The sequence below is a fragment of the Sander vitreus genome, chromosome 5, assembly GCF_031162955.1.
Source record: "Sander vitreus isolate 19-12246 chromosome 5, sanVit1, whole genome shotgun sequence".
Lineage (NCBI taxonomy): Eukaryota > Metazoa > Chordata > Actinopteri > Perciformes > Percidae > Sander > Sander vitreus.
This window is the reverse complement of record NC_135859.1, coordinates 29,999,864-30,018,361: the sequence shown is the minus strand read 5'-3', so window position 1 is coordinate 30,018,361 and position 18,498 is coordinate 29,999,864. Positions and strand designations below refer to the sequence as shown.

The 18,498-nt window shown below is 38.1% G+C and overlaps 1 protein-coding gene across 1 annotated transcript in view; it reads right to left on the bottom strand.

Annotated features, from left to right (window-relative positions):
* Positions 1-7,745, bottom strand: part of wdfy3 (WD repeat and FYVE domain containing 3) — a 101,933-nt gene extending 94,188 nt beyond the window's left edge. Inside the window, exon 1 of the mRNA XM_078251438.1 lies at positions 7,484-7,745. Coding sequence (XP_078107564.1) covers positions 7,484-7,512 — 29 coding nt within the window. The 5' untranslated portion in view covers positions 7,513-7,745. The remainder of the gene's footprint in view (positions 1-7,483) is intronic.
* Between the last annotated feature and the right edge of the window lie 10,753 nt (positions 7,746-18,498).

Below are 18,498 nucleotides of genomic sequence, written 5' to 3'. Positions count from 1 at the left end.
TGATAACAATTACCGTTTTCATTTAAAATATCATCATTATCACGGTGGATTACCACGGTGTGGAAACCTGAAGTTGCCGCGCGAGCGTACTGCGTAGCCTACAGTGCGTTTCTTGAAGTTGGAATCATGGCGGAAGGAGGAGATGACAGCGCTCAGGACATTTATCAGCCTTGTAAAGCTTTGTAAAAAGGGCCATAGTAACACTTGCTCTCTCTCTCTCTCTCTCTCTCCTGAGATGATGTGACGAGAGTCATCCCTTTGATCTCCTGCCAATCACTCGCGCTCAGGCAGGAGAAGGGGACAGATACAGCAGCTGTAAACTGACTTTTTTTCTTTATCATTCCTTTCCCGTTTTCGGACTTGTTGAAGTGATGTGTGTAGCCCAGAACGTAAGTTAAAACTATTCTGTAGCTTGTTAAACTGTAATGGGTTTTACTGCCTTGTTATCTGTAAACATTAAAGCTACGTTTATTCATATTTCAATAAGTGTTCTGCTTCGATGTGGAATTATTACAGAGAAATTAATGTAATTCTTAGTATTGTTTCTTGTTATATGCTGGTGGCTATAACATTTAGTTTTGGTAAATAATGTTCATAGTAAGTCGGATGCTTATTAATGTGCATTATTATTTGTTTGTATTTCAGAACCACATCCAACTTCACATGTAACGTCAAATACAACTTCATAGTTAACTTCGTGTTGGAGTTGTAAATAAATCTTCCTGGATCTCAAAGTCAGACATCTTTTTTCATCGTTTTTACAAGCCTATTGCCTATATTTTTGTAATATAAAAAACACTGTTACACGTTTTCAAGCTATTTCAGCTTATGTAGGCCTATCAGTGCTTTCTGAACATATTGAACACACTTTTAAGAATACTGCGATAATACCGAAAATCGTGATAAATTTGGTCAACATTTTCATACGGTTACATCCCTAAGTACGATGTTGATTGTTTATTCGATGTTCCCAGAGGGTCTGCCCTTTATCAAGTGCCTTCTTGTTCAAGGTCTGCTTTGCCACGACTGGCAGCTTGACAACCCACATCTACATTCAACTCTTCCCTCTCATTCCTTTAAGGACTGTCATAAAAGACAGCAAGATCGTGTTAAGAAACATGATGGCAGAGACAGACGACTACAAAGACACTTCCAAGTGTTATTCTGATTTACAAGAACTTGGCATCTGTGGCACTAACAAAATGACTCCAGACTGAAGGCTTTAGTAACTCATTTTGCCCACACAGCAGGGCTGCCCTCTGTGTGAACTAACACTCAATTCCATTTGGTACACTTTTATCAAAAGATGCCTGTCCATGCGTGTGTGCACAAGTTTTTAGCATGCATTCTCTCAAGGGATTGAGCCCCTTTACCTGGTTAGTGCTTTACTTTGTAACTGTCGTAGTCATGCTTTGAGTTACATAATTAGTTCTGTCACGTCAGTGTTTTAGGTTTCTTTCGCCAATTTGTTGGTATTTTCTTATGCAATTTTCTTTCAAACATGTTGGGTTAATCTCGGACACATTTTAGGCACATGATGACATCAAATGAGACAAGACCTGAAAGGCTCAGGGTTTGACATTTATAAAACAGCCTGTGTTGGCAGCGATATACTCCACAATTCAGCTTTTACTCACCACCAGGTCTGCCTGTCTGAGATAAGGCATTAGAGCACGCCCTACCATATATATCCTTCCAAAACAACAAAATTATACCACTGCCTGCTGCAGACACACACAGACACATTTTGTTTCCGTGACAGGCCTGATGATGCAGCAATTGTAAATTGAAGCAGTCTCATTTTACTGCATGCTCACTAAAACTAAAGATGGAAGGTAAACGGAACTAATTTCTGAAGAGATAAAATCCACCTCTGCAGCAAAAAAGATTATATATTTTAAAAAGTTCAAAGACACAGCAGTAAATCTTCATTATGCTACAGGCACATTTCAGATATTTAAGGTTAAAAAAAAAAAACAGGGCAAAAATGAAGATTGAGAGAGATTACTTTTGCATTAGTCTGTACATTGTTTTGAGGGAAGCACTGCATATTACATCTTTGAACTACATTTACTCTAAATGGTTTAGTTAGAATCTAAAACGTTAAAAAATACTTTTCTGCACTATTCCTGTGGGACTGGTCATTAACAGATGCATCCGGGGCAGATGCTTAGAATGGCTACTGCTGTTTATGTGTCGGCATGCAATTAAATATTCATTTGGTTTTGTTTTGTGACTTTTAATGTAAGGCAACTAGAAATGCTCATAATCAACAAACACCACCTTAAAACTGTTATCAGAGTGCTAATAGCACATATAGGATAAGCTGACCTAGAGAGTTTCTCCCAGAAACTGTCTATTCAATATATTCTATCAAACAATTTGGAAGCTCATTGAAGCTCATCAATGAGAAGTAACCATCGCATTAATATGAACCAATTATTTATCCTGAGATTAAGAATAATTTTCTGGAAGTACTGGTTCATTACTATTTTGGCATGTCATCACTGATGAGAAGAGCTATTCTAAGCAGCCAATTCAGCTCTTTGCACTGCTAACATCCTTCCCCTTTCTGTGTCCACACGCATATCGTGTTTACCCATACCTTCCCCCTCATAACATAATAATCCATGGCAAGTGACAAAGTCCATATCATAAATAAAACAGATGAATGAACCATTGGTAGTAGTAATACAGAGAGACACAGAAAAAGCCACAGATCTACTGCACATTTGGCAGAGCTGACACACCAGCAGTTGGGTTATGAAGAGATCAAGATGTAGTAGCTCCAGCAGCATCAGCAGAAAAGCCAGTCTTGAGCTGTTGGCTAAAATGGAAACTCAGGCTGAGCCACAGAGAAGTCTGTTGAAAAGCTGCGAGTCAAGGAGAATATCTTGCTGGATGTCAGAAATTGAGATTCCAAAAGCAGAAGCGGCTGGTCTGTGGTTGGTTTAAAAATATCCAGCCCAGTGGGCCCAGTTCCTGAGTCATTGTTTAAAACTGTAAGTTTCACTATGTAACAAAAACCAGACAGGAATGATGGAAACCGGTGGAAGCTACTTTAGAGACATGGATTTGTTTCAGTGGGTGTCACTAAAAATAAAAAATAAATAGATCCTGATTCTAACCTGGACAATTCTGGGGTAAGGGGAGGTACAGTATACACGACAACTGACAAATTGATTTCTAATATGCAAAATAAAGTGCACTGTCTTTGTCGCACATACATTTTTTTTTTAAATAATACAATAATTTGCTGCCTCTAGGCTTGTATCCATGAAATAAAAACAACCAGAAAAGCCACAATCACAAGTTAGACTCCACTAGCGTGACAAGGAATCATAACTTTTTTTATTAAATTAAATATTAGGCTATCAAGCTTCCGGGAAATTACCAGCAGTGGGGCTACATCACACAGCAAGGTAATTTTGCCATGAGGCAACCGTTTTATCAATTAGTAAGTGCATTATTAACGAGAAGAGATACAACAGGATCTATGTCGTTTAGCTCAGCTAGTGATTGACCTTTGATTGTTCTCTTTGCAGATAAAAAGAATACCTCTTCCAGGGAGAAAACTTTGGATCCTATTTTAATAGACTTTGACATATTTTCTTCCAATTATGATAACACTGTGGTCACAAAAATAATACAGACAGGTAGTAAACACAGTTCAGCTAAATTAGCTACCAGAAAAACTCAAAGTAAGCACACCTAAAATGTCAGTAATAAACCTATTATTTCACAGGATAACGGTGCATTCACAACTACAGTAAGTATGGAAGGTGGAAATTGAATCACAAATTCAGTCTATGAACTGTAATGGATATTTACAAAGGACAGTTTGTAATAATGACGCTGTTGGCCTTCGTTTTATCTTCAAAATAGAATTTGTAATAAACTGGTAATCCTTTCAGCTGTAATCAAGCTTTTATACTATAATGTAGCCTTACCTCAGATTATGTCAGACCCATTATGTCAGACCCTGCTATACTGGGCCCTAGGTAACAGAGAGTCACTGAAGCAGACAAGAGCGCTGGGAGAATGGTAGAGTCGGAGCACAGCAGGGCTGGGACCACACACTGGGGCAAACACATGTCATACGACTCAGCATAAGGCTGAGCTGGAAAATCAACAAAAGGAAAGGCAGTGATCTGCAGGCAAATATAGAGTTACAACTCACTCCACCTATTTGGTAAGCGTCATAAAACCTAGGCCTAGGACACATCATTTAGAGTGTGTGTATCTCCCTTTCACACTAGGCTGTTATAGTAGATGCAGTCAAAACTGAAACTACGGGACATGGAAGTTTAACTTGGGAGCACAAATTACTGTCTTGGTGCAGCTTTACATGATTAGTTTCTCAGGGAGGAGTATAGCTTTACCTGAAAGATACATTTAGTTTTGGATTTGATTCTCAGATAAGATGGTAACTTTCATATATCCATTCTGGTGTGAAAACAAACGTTCTGACACTGAAAATTGCATATGTACCTCAGATGTGTATAACTGTATATTCAGGAATGAATGGGAAAATATAAGTACAATGCACCCAAAAACAGTATTAAATCACTATCTGTTCTCATTTGACTCCACTGGATAATAACAGAGTTGCTAAGGTTTTACTTGTTTCCTTAAAAGTGTTTTGAGACATTGTATGTCATATAGAGCTATACAATAAACAAGTCAACTGATATTTACTGGTTGATGTTATATGGGGTTCTGCATAAACACGTGTTGGATATAAAAACATATAAAGTAGATTTTACGGTTCTGAATCTCAAGTGGCTCTAAATTAACATGATTCATTTTTTTATTTCAGATCTGGAAACATCGCCAGGAACAAACAAGATGCCCACATTATCTCCAACACTGCATTTATACAGCTTTGTCTGAGGCACCAAATGTTTAATATCCTGATATAAGCAAACAAGTTTATACCTTGCTGGCCCATTACTCATCTCCCTGCCCTGATGTGAATTTGAATGTCCAGCAGTTAACCGGTGCAAGCAGACAGCTCACTACATACCCGACCAACCTCAGGGAGCAGTGACTTAACGGAGAGCATTAAAATAGTAGCTTTGATGAGGATTACAAACCCATAGCACCGTCATCATACAAAGTGATTACCAATTAAAACCTAATGATCCTTTAACAAGTACTAGACAGAAAGAAAAAAAAAACTGTCTTCATCTCTGATCCCGCTATGCTATAGTCGTAACCAAGGCAGTTTAAAGGAAAAACTGCATCAAACCACATCTCGTCTTGGCCGAACCAAAGAAAATGAGTCAATGGCATCAATGGAATGTCAACTCTATGCAGTGGGAACTGAGCTTGCTTTCTTGGCCCCCCAGTCTTTTTCAAAGCATTCTCTTTAAGCGGACGCCAGCTTCAATGAACATCGCACAGAGTTAGCGCTAACTCCTGGGAGATGAAGGCAGCCAGTGCCCTGGAAAAGCCAAACTCTTCAAAGGCTTGTGTGGTTGTTCCTCTGGAGAAAGTGATGTAATCACAGAAATGTCTCCTGTCTGACAGTTTACAGGGGGAGGTGGAAGCTGGGGGAGCTCCAGAGAAGAAAGAAAATGGGTTGACAGGACTTTGAGTTAGATAAAACCAAACTAATTTAGAGAAAATAAAAGGCTATGTAGGCAGGGTGGTGAATTCACACCAACCTCCAGCCAAATGCTGCTACATTTCGACAACGGGTGATAAACGGTCTCCTCTGCAAGCCATTGTGACACCTACCATTAGATACCTCTCTTTATTTACTGACAAGCCACTAGAAGAAGTAGAAAATATCTTCTGACACCTTAAGATATTTTAAAATCATCACTAATAAAAAAATAAATTAAAAAAAAAGTACTTGAAGTATCATAGATTTAGAGGGACAAATCTACAATAGAGCAGCTTCTAACTACTGAAGCATGTATTTGATCAACAGCAGATGCATGACCTGTACGAGTGTAACAAGAACCAGAGGGGCAGGATGTTATCTCATGCCAAACAAGTCCAGACAGGACCAGAATTGACAGCATCCTCACTGGATATCTATTTATGCCTTCAGTAAACAATGCCTGGGGTGTGATCAGCATGGGCTATTACCACCAGCCACCAGCCAAATGCTGGTGAATTCTACCTGTGTCTCTCCTCCAAGCTGTTTTGGCAGATAAACATTTATCACAATAAATGGGGAATGCTGCGGTGCAGCAGCTATTGTGACTGAAAGACCAAAAGCAATGTTGCCTAACCAATATTTTTTCAGTAACGTGTTATATCATTGAATGATCGCCATGACAAGTGGGTCCCATTCAAAATTGCTAGCTGTCAACAATCATAGTCACAAAACTAAATGATACAATTACAATATATTAGAAACAGTCGGAGGAATTCTCCTGTTAAATCACGTTTTAATCACAACTATAATATTGATATTTCACATAGACTTAACCATGGACATTACAGATTTGCATATAATTGCCTTTCTAAATGTATGTACAGCAACAATGTTTGTGGTCCATATGTATAATTGTTTAACCATAAGGTGAGCTATAAAAACCCATTGAAATCTTTTCACAGAATCTGAAGGTCTGTCCTTCAAATAACAATGATTAGTTTCCAATTGGACAAAGGTGTTAAAATGTGGTCTTATGTGGGCCAGGCTGTTTCTCACATTTTGCTCTCTTTATTATTTCCAAAGAGGGGTCTTTGTAATGTTTCTTTTCTTTCTGTTCCATCAGAGACGCCTAGTCCTCAGCTTTTGTTTTTCTCACGAGTCTATTCACTTCTTGTTTGTAAAGGAGGCATTTATTAATCCAAAATGTGAGAAAAGAAATCCAGGAGCAAGAAATAGCAGGACTTAAATGCTTAATTCAATTTAAACATCATGAATTAATAATTGTGTTAATAAATTACCACCTGCTACTAGATGTTTTACCAAAAATCAGTGACTCTCTGAAAATGTGTATTTCACTACATACCGTGCTATATATATATATAAAGATGTTCTATGCTGTGGCACTGCAGCAACATTGATATAAAAGACTTAAACATTACACAAAAGTTATCAAATGTATAAAAAATAACACGTCAACACTGTTCTGACCTTTACACTTGTTGTAAGGATAAATGTAGTCATAGCAAGCCCTTGCTTCTTTTTTATCCAGCACGATGGCACTAGAGACATCAGGGTATACATACAGTACCTCCGACTGTTCCCTCAGCGCTCAATGGCTGTAATGATGACAATCGAAGCTTATTAAACGACTGCGCTACGTCACTCTGCATATAAACATTTACCAAAGTGCTTTAATGTTAAGTATACATGTAAATGAGTCTGGCACAGATGCTGAGAAGCAGCGCTTACACCTCAATAATAACAATGAACATGTTATACTGTGTCCACCAAGGTCAGGTTCGCCAATAACAGTAAACAAACTCCCGGTCACCGAGGAGACAAGCTCAGCACCCAACTCTTGATTTTCCCTACCTGCTGTTCTCTCTGCGCTCTGCCAGCATCTCAACTCATCAGCAGGAGAAAAGACAAAAAAAATTCCACTATATCAAGACGACACCTCTTCCTCTGAAAACTGGCGTCTTTCTGAGAAGGAAAGGCGATGAGAATGGTGTTATGCCTTCCCTTCACAGCGGCGTGAAAAGAGGAGAGGCTAAGCACGGAGGCATGGTTTGTCTTTATTGGCAGTGCCAGGGGCTTTGTTCGCCAGCCGGCGTACTGTGTGTGTGTGTGTGTGTGTGTGTGTGTGTGTGTGTGTGTGTGTGTGGCCTGCCGGGACTGGCACAGCTGATCCCCCCCTGACACCGGGTGGGGTGTGCAGGGCTTTAGAGGAAGAGGAGGGGAGGGTGGAGTGGATGGCCATCACAGCAAGAGGAACATACCATTTATACCAGAAAAGGAGGGGGGGCATGCATAATCCACAGCAGTAAGCACCATTAATTATCATTTCATGGGGATTTACGCGACATTATTTACATCCAGGCTCAGTGAGTTCACATTAACTTTGCCTTATGTTGAGTAAAAAAAAAACACAGTTTTAACTAGAGCAGTCTCTCAACCTTACATGTGTGCATTTTATGAACAAAAGGGCTTGCAAGAAAAGACATATTGATATCTGATGTATCTTTTAAAAAATGTAACATTTGATAATGTATCATCATTTCTATGTGATCTATTTTGAGCTCCATCCCATGTTCTTGGAAAAAAATACTATAGCTGAAACAATTAATCGATTACATGACTGACAGCAAAATTCATCTGAAACTATTTGGATTTATTGTTTCTCTTAATCAATTAAACATTCTCTGGTTCCAGCTTCTCAAATGTGAGGATTTATGAGAGGATTTTGAGAGAATTTTTTATTATAAATTAAAAAGGGGTGTCACGATTCTCTGAATCCATTATTCATTTTGACTTTTAAAGTGCCCATATTATGAAAAAAAAAACACTTTTTCTGGGATTTGGGGTGTTCTTTTGTGTCTCTGGTGCTTCCACACACATACAAACTTTGAAAAAAATCCATCCACGCTGTTTTGAGTGAGATACGGTTTCTGAATGTGTCCTGCCTTCAGTCTCTGGGTGAGCTGTTCAAAATCGGCACGGCTTGTGACGTCACAAGCCGAAACGAGCTGGCTAACCGCAAACGTTAGCACCTGCTACCTCGTTCTCAATAGCAAAGCACTGCAACAACACACACAAGTTCACCATAATCTACAAAAGAACTACTTCGCCCTCATTTAGAAGTCTCCCAGTTAATCCTGCCTTGTAACTGACCGAAGTTGGAGAAACAGCCTTTCTTTTACGGTCTATGGAGCTAGCTAGCTGATATGATCTACATCTGAGCTACTGCGCATGTGCGAGTGCAATCAAAGATAGTACAGAAGAAGAAAAGAGGTCTCACTCTGTAGCTAAAACAGAGACCAGCTGAAAAGAGGATCTGCAGCAGTGAGAGAGAGCTGTGCAGTACAACAAAAATATGATGTTTTTTGAAAATTAAACCATGCAAACCTATTCTGGTACAACCTTAAAATACAATTATGAACCTGAAAATGAGCATAATATGGGTGCTTTAAGGTCACAATTCCATTACATTTTTGATTTAAAAAATTTTTTTCTTTAGCAGGCACTCTTCTCCCAATAGACGACAGAAGGGTACTTTACAACAACAGTTTGTGCTTATTAAAGTTTAACGAGGTGCACCTGAATGCACCATGAAGTCCCGTCGGAGCCCACAAGCTTTACCGTTTGTTTACACAACACACAGGGAAAGCAAAATGTTGCCATACCAGCAGGAGGATTCTCCAGTTCTTTTGTTTCTCCATCTTGAATTAAAAACTAGAGTGGACAATATTTAATTGTGATTATGTTGATCAAATATCATTCTCTCTAATATTGCAAAGTATATTTTAATTGCAAGACACATCTCAATTACAGCATTATTCTCATTTTCATTGAAATACAAATTATTGTGGTGTGATTTTTGCGGAGATCTGTACCAAACACCAATATATATGTTTAACGTTTGTAGAATATGATATCCTGCGTTTTGAAAATTGCAGTAGGCCATTTTGTGATTCTGATTTATTATTCAGCCATACTAAAAACCATAAACAAGGTTAAGAAACCCCCTCCTAAAGACCCTAGTGGAACATCCTGAGAACCACTGAGTCTTCTGTTTCACGAAGACATTGAAGTGTGGTTTCCAGTGGGGGCACACTGGGCCATATGGAAATCAAGCCAGTGGGTGAAGCAGATCCTCCACATCACTGAATGAAGCCAGCTATGCAATCTCCTACTCAACATACCACCATCGGCAAGGTTGAATATACACTGGAAAGTGAAACAATCTGCAGTACCAGAAGCTTAACTGTAGCCAGGGAGACCTGTTGTGTTATAAGAGCCTGAGGGGGTTCTCAGAAACTTGAAATCACTCTACAGTTAGGATGTGATTTGAGCTCTTCTCTGCCTAAAACTGCACTCATTATGCCAACTTGACAGCTACGAATCATGCATTACAATTTTTCCATTCAGTATGTGGGAACTTGACAATACAATTCAAAATGTTTATGAATAACTCAGTGAAATAGATTTGTTGATTAACACTAATAACCATAAACCACACATGTGATCTCAAGCATTGGAGTCCCAACAGTTATTACCATCCTGTGCCGGGTGGAGCAAAGTCTGTGAAAATCACAGCCAATTAAACTACAGCAATAAACAGAGCTGGGAAAATATAGCTCCTTCAATCTGTTCAGTGAAACACCACTACCATTACAACATACAGTAAATAAATCATTACTCCGGTTTCAAATATGATCTATCCTCTGACATAATCAGTTCAAACACATATAGTAGAATGATACTCCCTTTACTTCATACCATTTTAAGGAATATAACATTCAGTGCACTGGTGTGGCTCATTGATGTGTTGTTGAAAGTTTAGTTGGACAACAATGTAGTGTAATGTGGCGCAGAGGAATAACATATCAGCCTTTGGCTACACAGGCAACAATTTTCAGACCAATTCGTTGTTGGTTTTGGTCTTTTTGTTAGATGTGTTGACATTTACCAGGATGAGTGAATTAACTCCGATATCTAACTTGTGCAGCAGATGAGCACAGAAATACTGTATGTATGTGTATGTTTGTGTTTATTACAAACATTCAGTACATATACACAAAGTACATATGCAATATTTGTGTGTACTTGACACTGATTTCAATGCTCTGCTGGCTTTCATGACGTGCAGGCCATTTCCCTGGAGGCTAATTAAGAATTATTCTCTCCTGGTTTATGACTGCACGCTGATCTTCTCAAGGAAGACTACAACTGGTAAACTGCAACTGAAGTCGGGTGTCTGACATGGAATCTTTAGTGATAAACACCACACACACAACATCATGCAGTGTCTTTCTATGTGGCACATTTTACATCGCCTGAGAAAGCTTACTCGGTGCATTGAAGGGGAAATTAGCATTGGCCTTGTGCTGCATTATCCACACAATGTTGATATAGCTATGTGGCTGTACTTAATAACCAGCACCTCACAAAGCACAGAATACACATTGCTGCTCCACAGAGATGGAAATGCATATAAAACTATAATCTCGGCAGGTAATCTTGGTTTGGCTGTGTACATTAGTCTCTACTAATTCATTCATTTTGTGAGAACCGCTGTGTTTATTTGCAATCCACAAGTTGTTTATATTTCCAATTTGCCCCTCAGGTGAAACACTCACAATGTTGTCGTAGCACCGACAACGAACAGTTGTTTACTTTTGTTCCTAATCATCCACAACATTTACTGCAACTTCTCAGATAGAACCTCTTCAAGCAAGTGGGTCATCACGATAATGCACATACATTATGACAGTGTGTCATAAATTTTATTATGTTTTAACAGCTGTATACTACTATCCCTGTATGGATGTGATATTATTTCTATCTTTGTTGTCAGTCTGGCTCAGGTTAAACTCTTTCTGAAACATGAACAATGAACGCCCCAGAACTTTCTTTTATTCTGCAGTTTGACAGTCAGTTATAACGGAAAAACAACATAAATAAACTACTTTAACGTAGATTTTCTTTAGGGCTTTATTACGTGGTATCGGATCGGTGTATAAACTCCAGTACTTCCCGATACCGATACCAGCGTTTTAGGCAGTATCAGAGCCAATACCGATACTGGTATCGGAACATCTCTAGTCCACATACGCCAACAAAAACAAAGTGGTCCTACCTGGACCATGCAAACATACACAAACCGTGGTCCAGTGTTCAGCCAATAACGGACAAGAAGGATTTGTGGGGGGGGGGGGGCACCTTTAACTTTTTGCGCATCCTGCACCGAACAGTAAAACCTTATCTTATTTTGTTACTTAGTGTCTTTTACACATTCGTTATTGTAAATGTAAAAATATGTATATTCTATATTTACGTTCTTGTCTGTTGCAGTACTTTGCTTTATTGTTTATTTCCTTTTCATTGTTTTTTGTATACTATGCACCATGCATTTCTGTCAACTCACTCACTCACTGGACTACTGTATCGCACCGGGCAACAAATTGCAAAAGAAAAATAGAAGAAATAAAAATATATGCAAATGACAAAGAAAACTACAGCTGTAGATGTAGAGACAATTAATGTTAATTAAGTCACATCGCAACTGTGAGTTTCATAGTTTCGATGCATGTTAGCACTGAAAGCACAGTGGGAGAAAAGCAGAAGAAGGAAAGGCCCTGAGGCTACAGTAATGACTTCACTTTGTCTCACAAACTACCAGCAAGTATTGAGTAATCTCAGTAAATCACAGCAAAATGAGAACTCAACCATTGATTGTTGCAGTGTGAAAAATAATATCGTAATGATTTGGATGTTTATGGATTGAATATTTGGCTTTCACAAACTAGCTAGATGTCGTCATTTTGTCCAATAGTTCATGAGAATGTTCATGTGACATTATTGCTTTTTTGCAGCATATCCAGAGTCCTCTGATCATAAAAAAGTAAAATTGAGATTTTTATGTCCAGATTAAGAGTCCCCTAACAGTAAAAATATGTGCCAATATGTCACTGTTAGTACCACAGGCGATGACATCAACTGGCAGCAAAGATCAGCTATTAGAGGATGCCGGATATTGTGTTTTTTTACTGTCATATGTTAGGAGTTAAGGCTTGATGTTCATTTGGGGGAATTAGAACATAAGATCAGTCAAATGAAAAAGTGTTTTCATTGTAAACAACATGAAGAGTGGAGGGCTGGATCTCACTGTTTGGACAAGCTTGTCAACGAAACAAAGTGTGTAAAACACAACAGTGTGTGAAAATGTGAAACATTTATTTCACTGGGGATCAAAGTATGTACACGTATGCGTTTTCCCATAAATGTCAGGGGGGGAAAAAATCTATACAGCATAGTATCACCATATTTTCTGTGGCAATACTGTATCAATACACAGACGTAGTGTTGGTCAGTTTGTCCGCTTGACATTTTGCAGCAATAAAATTGAAGTGAGATGAACAAACAGAGAAATGTATCTTTTTAGATAACAACAGTTCCCTTTTGGGGACATAACTTGAAGCTGGAAAAAATGCAATACATCACAGAATATTGCAATATGTTTAAAATTGCTATAATATCGTATCGTGACAATACAAAGTATTGTGATGATACCGTATCATGAGGCCTCTGGTGTTTCCCACCCCTAATAAATGTGATTTAGTTTATTGGTTATTCATTAATTAGGCCTAGTCACGGCTTTGCTTATTTGAAAGCATGAAGGGTGGTGAGTGACATGGAGTAATCTATTTAATTTGTATTAAACATTTTATTTATTTTTTGTTAGGGCTGCAGCTAACATACAGTACATACAGTCAGAGCATCCTGCTCAAAACACAAACACACAGGGCCCTGTGTGCAGAAAGAAACAATTTGTGTAGCCCACACGTCAACAGCTACTTTAACTAATCAGGTTTTTATATTAGATTAGGACAAAGGTGGTTGATAGTGTAAACAGTCTGTAGTTACATTCATTTTGGTGGTTGCTGCCATTTATTTCTCAGTCTACGTAGGTACTGTTTCTCTTTGAAGTGGTAGGGTTGGAATGCCTAATTATTATTAGTTAATATGGACAAATATACTGAAATGGAATAACTACAACATCTTCATTATCCCTGACAATCTAAACATCAAGATGGCTTGGATTTTTTCAGCCATCCAATGCAACAGCTTGATTATGTTCAGCAACAATTTAGGTTGGTCAACCCAATGGTTTCTAAGCCAGGAGTCTGAACACAAATGTACAGGTAGCCACAAACATGTATGGATCATCTAATGATTTAATCAAATTAATTTGTAATTTAGAAATACAGTTTTTAATAGCTATGTTGAACTTTATGAAAGTGCCCATTTTGTTAAAAAAAAAAATTCTAGACTTCATCATGACATAAATATTTTAAAAAGGGCATTTTTTTCTTACATAATGCTGATTGTCTGTAGTCATTGTGCGGTTTTAATTACTTGAATTGTCTGCTAAAACCCTCTATATTTTATTCTTTGGGACAGACAAAACCTGCATTAGGTTCTTACAATGCCATAGCCCTGCAGTAAATAACAGTTTGGTCAAGCCCATGAAGCTCATAATATTCAGTTTCTGTATTGAGGGGTGTTTTTAAGGCCTTGTTTTGAAACTTGTTGGAAGGAAATTACTATACAAATAATTATTGTTATAATTATTGTGTCTGTGTGGTTAAAAAGTTAGAGTTAAGAGTGGGCATGATGGTTTTTTTGCAGGGGAAACCTTAAAAAAGGACGAGACAACCATGACAAACAATTGAGCTGCGTGTTACATCTATGACATTGCTACCAAGTGTGACTGAATAGTTTGTCAAATAAGATGCCAGTGTGAATTATTAAGGGGAAACAGGTACGTAATTTAAAAAGATGAAGATGTTACCCACAGCCGTTGTGGCAGTACAGCATCTCAGACCCAATTAAACAACCTGATCCTGGACATAAAAAACACATCTCACTCATGATATGGTCTACCAAGGTGAAAAGCAGGTAAATGTTAGCTGTGGCTGGATAGGTCTGTCCACAGTCTTCTGGGTAGACAATCATATGGATTCTGTTCCATCAGGCACTGGGTTCATAGCAGTTATTACACCATGGGGAAAGGCATCATTAATGCCTGGATAGGCTGGATTGCAAAAATGACAAATGAAGACGTGCTACACAATATTTCACTAAAAGTTATATTGTATTTATGTAAGGTATTCCCCCAAATAAATTTAAGTATGCGACACAAAACAGACCCTTTGATGCTTTGGACTGTATGCTTCTCGATTGATCTGTACTATATCAACTACGTTTGTTATCTTTTTGCATTACATCAGTTACTTTGACACCAATAGCGTCTAAAAAGAAAAAAGGGGCATCTTCTAAAATTACTATAAGAACAAATCCTGCAGCAGTAAAACCATCTCTATCTTGTGTAAGCTGTGTTTATCTGGTAGCTCAACACACACACTGCCATTGGACACAGTAAACACTGTAAGACATGACACAAGTTTGTGATCACATCAGTTCCACCATAGTACACATTTAGTCCCAGTCTGCAAGCCAGACTGAGCTGCTGTTGGGTGGTTAGGTACTGTACAGACAGCCAGGCAGTCAGCCATGTAATCAGGAATGCACTGGCCACACACAGGTGATTTAAATTGCACATCAGGCGTACAGTAGAATCCATGGCCCGGGGTAATCGCACTAAATATGCCAGTCATGGCGACTTTGATATCAGCAGACATTGGCTATTACTGGCCAGTCGTAACGTTACAGCAACCCTGCTTAGCCCACAATATAATGTTGAGTAACGTTAATAAATCTAGCCAACGCCACAAACTGTAGCTATGTCCCTAACTTACACCGGTCTGCGTCTCATGTTTTTTTTCCAGTGACTGTTTTATACAGATTTATTCAAGCACCACAAATGAAAACACAACACAGCAGCAAACCTGTAATGTAGCTTACAACACCACCGTCAGTAAGCTAACGACCAGCTGATCGGACTAGCATCGCAGCATCTGAACGACAACACTATCAAGCTAAACGGTGACGTTGGCCTTTAATAAATACATTGCAAATAAAAAAGCTAGTTTGTGTTTCAATATTAGTTCTGCATACGCACTGTATTTCTGGACGTTACTGCTGACATGCTAACACTAGCTTTAACGCTGCTATAGTTGAAAACTAACCGTTAACGCGAGCCGAAATGCACATTCCTGTCTGTTAGCTAACTCGCATGCTAACAGCGCAGTGCTAGCTAGCCACTCCAGAGACCACTGTCTTTCGTGTATCCGTAATCCACTTACCAGTAAGCAGGAAAAGGCTAGAAAGTCGTTGATAACCCCCCAATATCTCAGTTACGTGTAACACTCCGTGCATATCCATATGTCACAGACGATGCTTTACTCCGAAAGTGGTCACTGCTTCCTTTCGTCCCTTCTGGTAGCCATCTTTCCACATCCAAATAAACCAAGCTCGTCCCAGCGCTGATTTTTCCTCCAAACAGCATCCTCTTCTCAGCCCCAACTGAGGCCACATCTGAAAGACAAACCTGACATCTGTCGGATAAATGGAAGAAGACACTAAAACAGATATATTGAACATATACGCTATTTCTTCATTTTTTATTATGTAGATTTTTCTATTCTATGATTTTGTTTCTTATATCGTTAGGCACCAAAACACCAAGGCAAGTTCCTTGTATGCATGGATGTATTAAGAGAACGCTTGTATGTGTAACTTGGCAATACACCTGATGCTGCTTAAATGGGTTTAAGGGGCATGCTTATTGAATTAACCTTCTCTCTTATATTAGAACTAACAGGATAAATCACAATTATAAGTTATGACATCCTTTTTATTCTGTTTATTTTGGCTTTCCCTTTTTTGTAGCATTATGTTTTACTCCCTAAGCTCATACAAATATGTATTGTTTAAAGTTGTATGAATATCCTGGAATAACTATGTTTTGCTGTACACCATAAAATGTAGTTCTGTACTAGTAATGTTGATTGTTGTTCAGTAGTAGTGCACATGTTGCCATCACCCGTTTCTTGTTTCTCCCTCGTTTTTTTTTGTGTAGGCTAGTTGTTGATTACAGAAAGAGATGACAAACTTGAACAGTAAATATGACTTGATTTCTGCAAAACAAAGACACAAACTTTTTTTTTTTTTTACATATATAGGGTATAAGGGTGCGAAAGAAATGTTATTATTATTTAATTCTCCTTGAAAATTGTTGCATTGATTGCAGAGGATATTGTAAAAAAAAAAAAAAAAGAGTGACAAAAATAGTATTGAAATAGATACAAAGTAAAAGGAGAGCAATAAAAACAGTCCAATAACACTTTATTACACATTGAGCTCATTTATTTACAGTAAACAACACAATGAATTTTATCAATTGACTTTTAGTTAAAGGGTAGATGTCCTGAACTCCTGTTGGCAGCTTTGAAACACAATACCCAGTAAACACTTACTGTATAAATTATTTGAAACTTGCTGCACTTTCTTATGTGTTGGGTGCACAACATTTGAATGAACTTGCATGTGAGTCAGTGACCAGCTAATGAATAATGAGTAAAAAAAAAAAAAAAATTGTCCAGACATTTTTGCATCGCATTTGCAGTGATTGGGGCCCAAAGATGGCCAAAACATGTGTACCATATTTGAATTTAAATAACTATGCAGCAATAAGCTTATGGCATCGTAGGAACCCATCTTTCATTTGCTTGAGTGTGGGTTACATGCATTTTTCAAAGAAGCACTTGTTTAACAACTTCTCCCAATATGTTGGATGGTGAAGATTATACTTATTCTAGTGACTGAAGTAGGCTATCTTTAATACATTGCACGATGTTATTTCAACCTCAACCTGAAATGCATTTTTTGTCAAGTATTAAGTGTGTTTTTGTGAGTTCCTAAAGTTCCCTAGCAAGGGGACACTTGACTTCCTAAAGTTACCTCCAGCTTAGATCTTAATAATTTGACTCATTAACATTGTGATTTCAAGTATGCGACACTAGGTGACAGCAGTTCTCATTTACACATGAAAGCATATTCAATCAAAGCTGCTGTGTGGGTGGTTTGGTTTGAGCAATAGAAACCACAAACCACAGCTACCTCAGCAAGTGATAGTGACACTTTGGTGTCATACCTGAGTAGTTTTTATGAAAGTTTTTCTTCAAAAGTAAAGCAACTGATTTATTGTCTTTAACTTGACCTTTGTCATCATCAAGGATTAAAGTGTTTTTTTGTTTGTTTTAAGGTTCAGGCATGAAAAGTTTTCCATAGTTTATTTAATCTGTATAAAAAATCAGATTAGCTGATGTTTTAGCTGGTGTAGTTTTGCTCCCAGACATAGTTTGTCACATACATCATGTCCGGTCTAAGCAATTTTTTCCAATCTTTGGGTCACCTGGTCTCCTTGTGTAATAATGCCTGTATAACCTCAGCCCTGTTATACACAATCAAGTTATAGACATCTTTTTTTCAGGACAACCATGGGATCAAGTTATGTATTCTGCAGGGATGTCATATGAATGTATACATTGTTAAATGACTATAAAGACAAAAGAAAAGACTAAACGGAAATTGAATCTCACAGAAATGAGAAAAAATAATAATATTTATAAAACGTGGGAAAGATTGCAAACGTAGGGATATTTTGAATATCCACATGAGAATCCACACGGGTGAGAAGCCGTATTCTTGCAAAACATGTGGGAAAGAGTTCAACCAAAAATCATCATTAAAGTAGGCCTACCATACATCAACCCATACAGGCGAGAAGTTACATTCTTGCCAAACATGGAAAAGGTTTTGTATATGATTGTGTCTTGAAAGCCCACATGAAAATCCATACAGGCGAGAAGCCATATTCTTGCAAAAACGTGGAAAAGTTTTCCTACATGACAGCGTCTTGA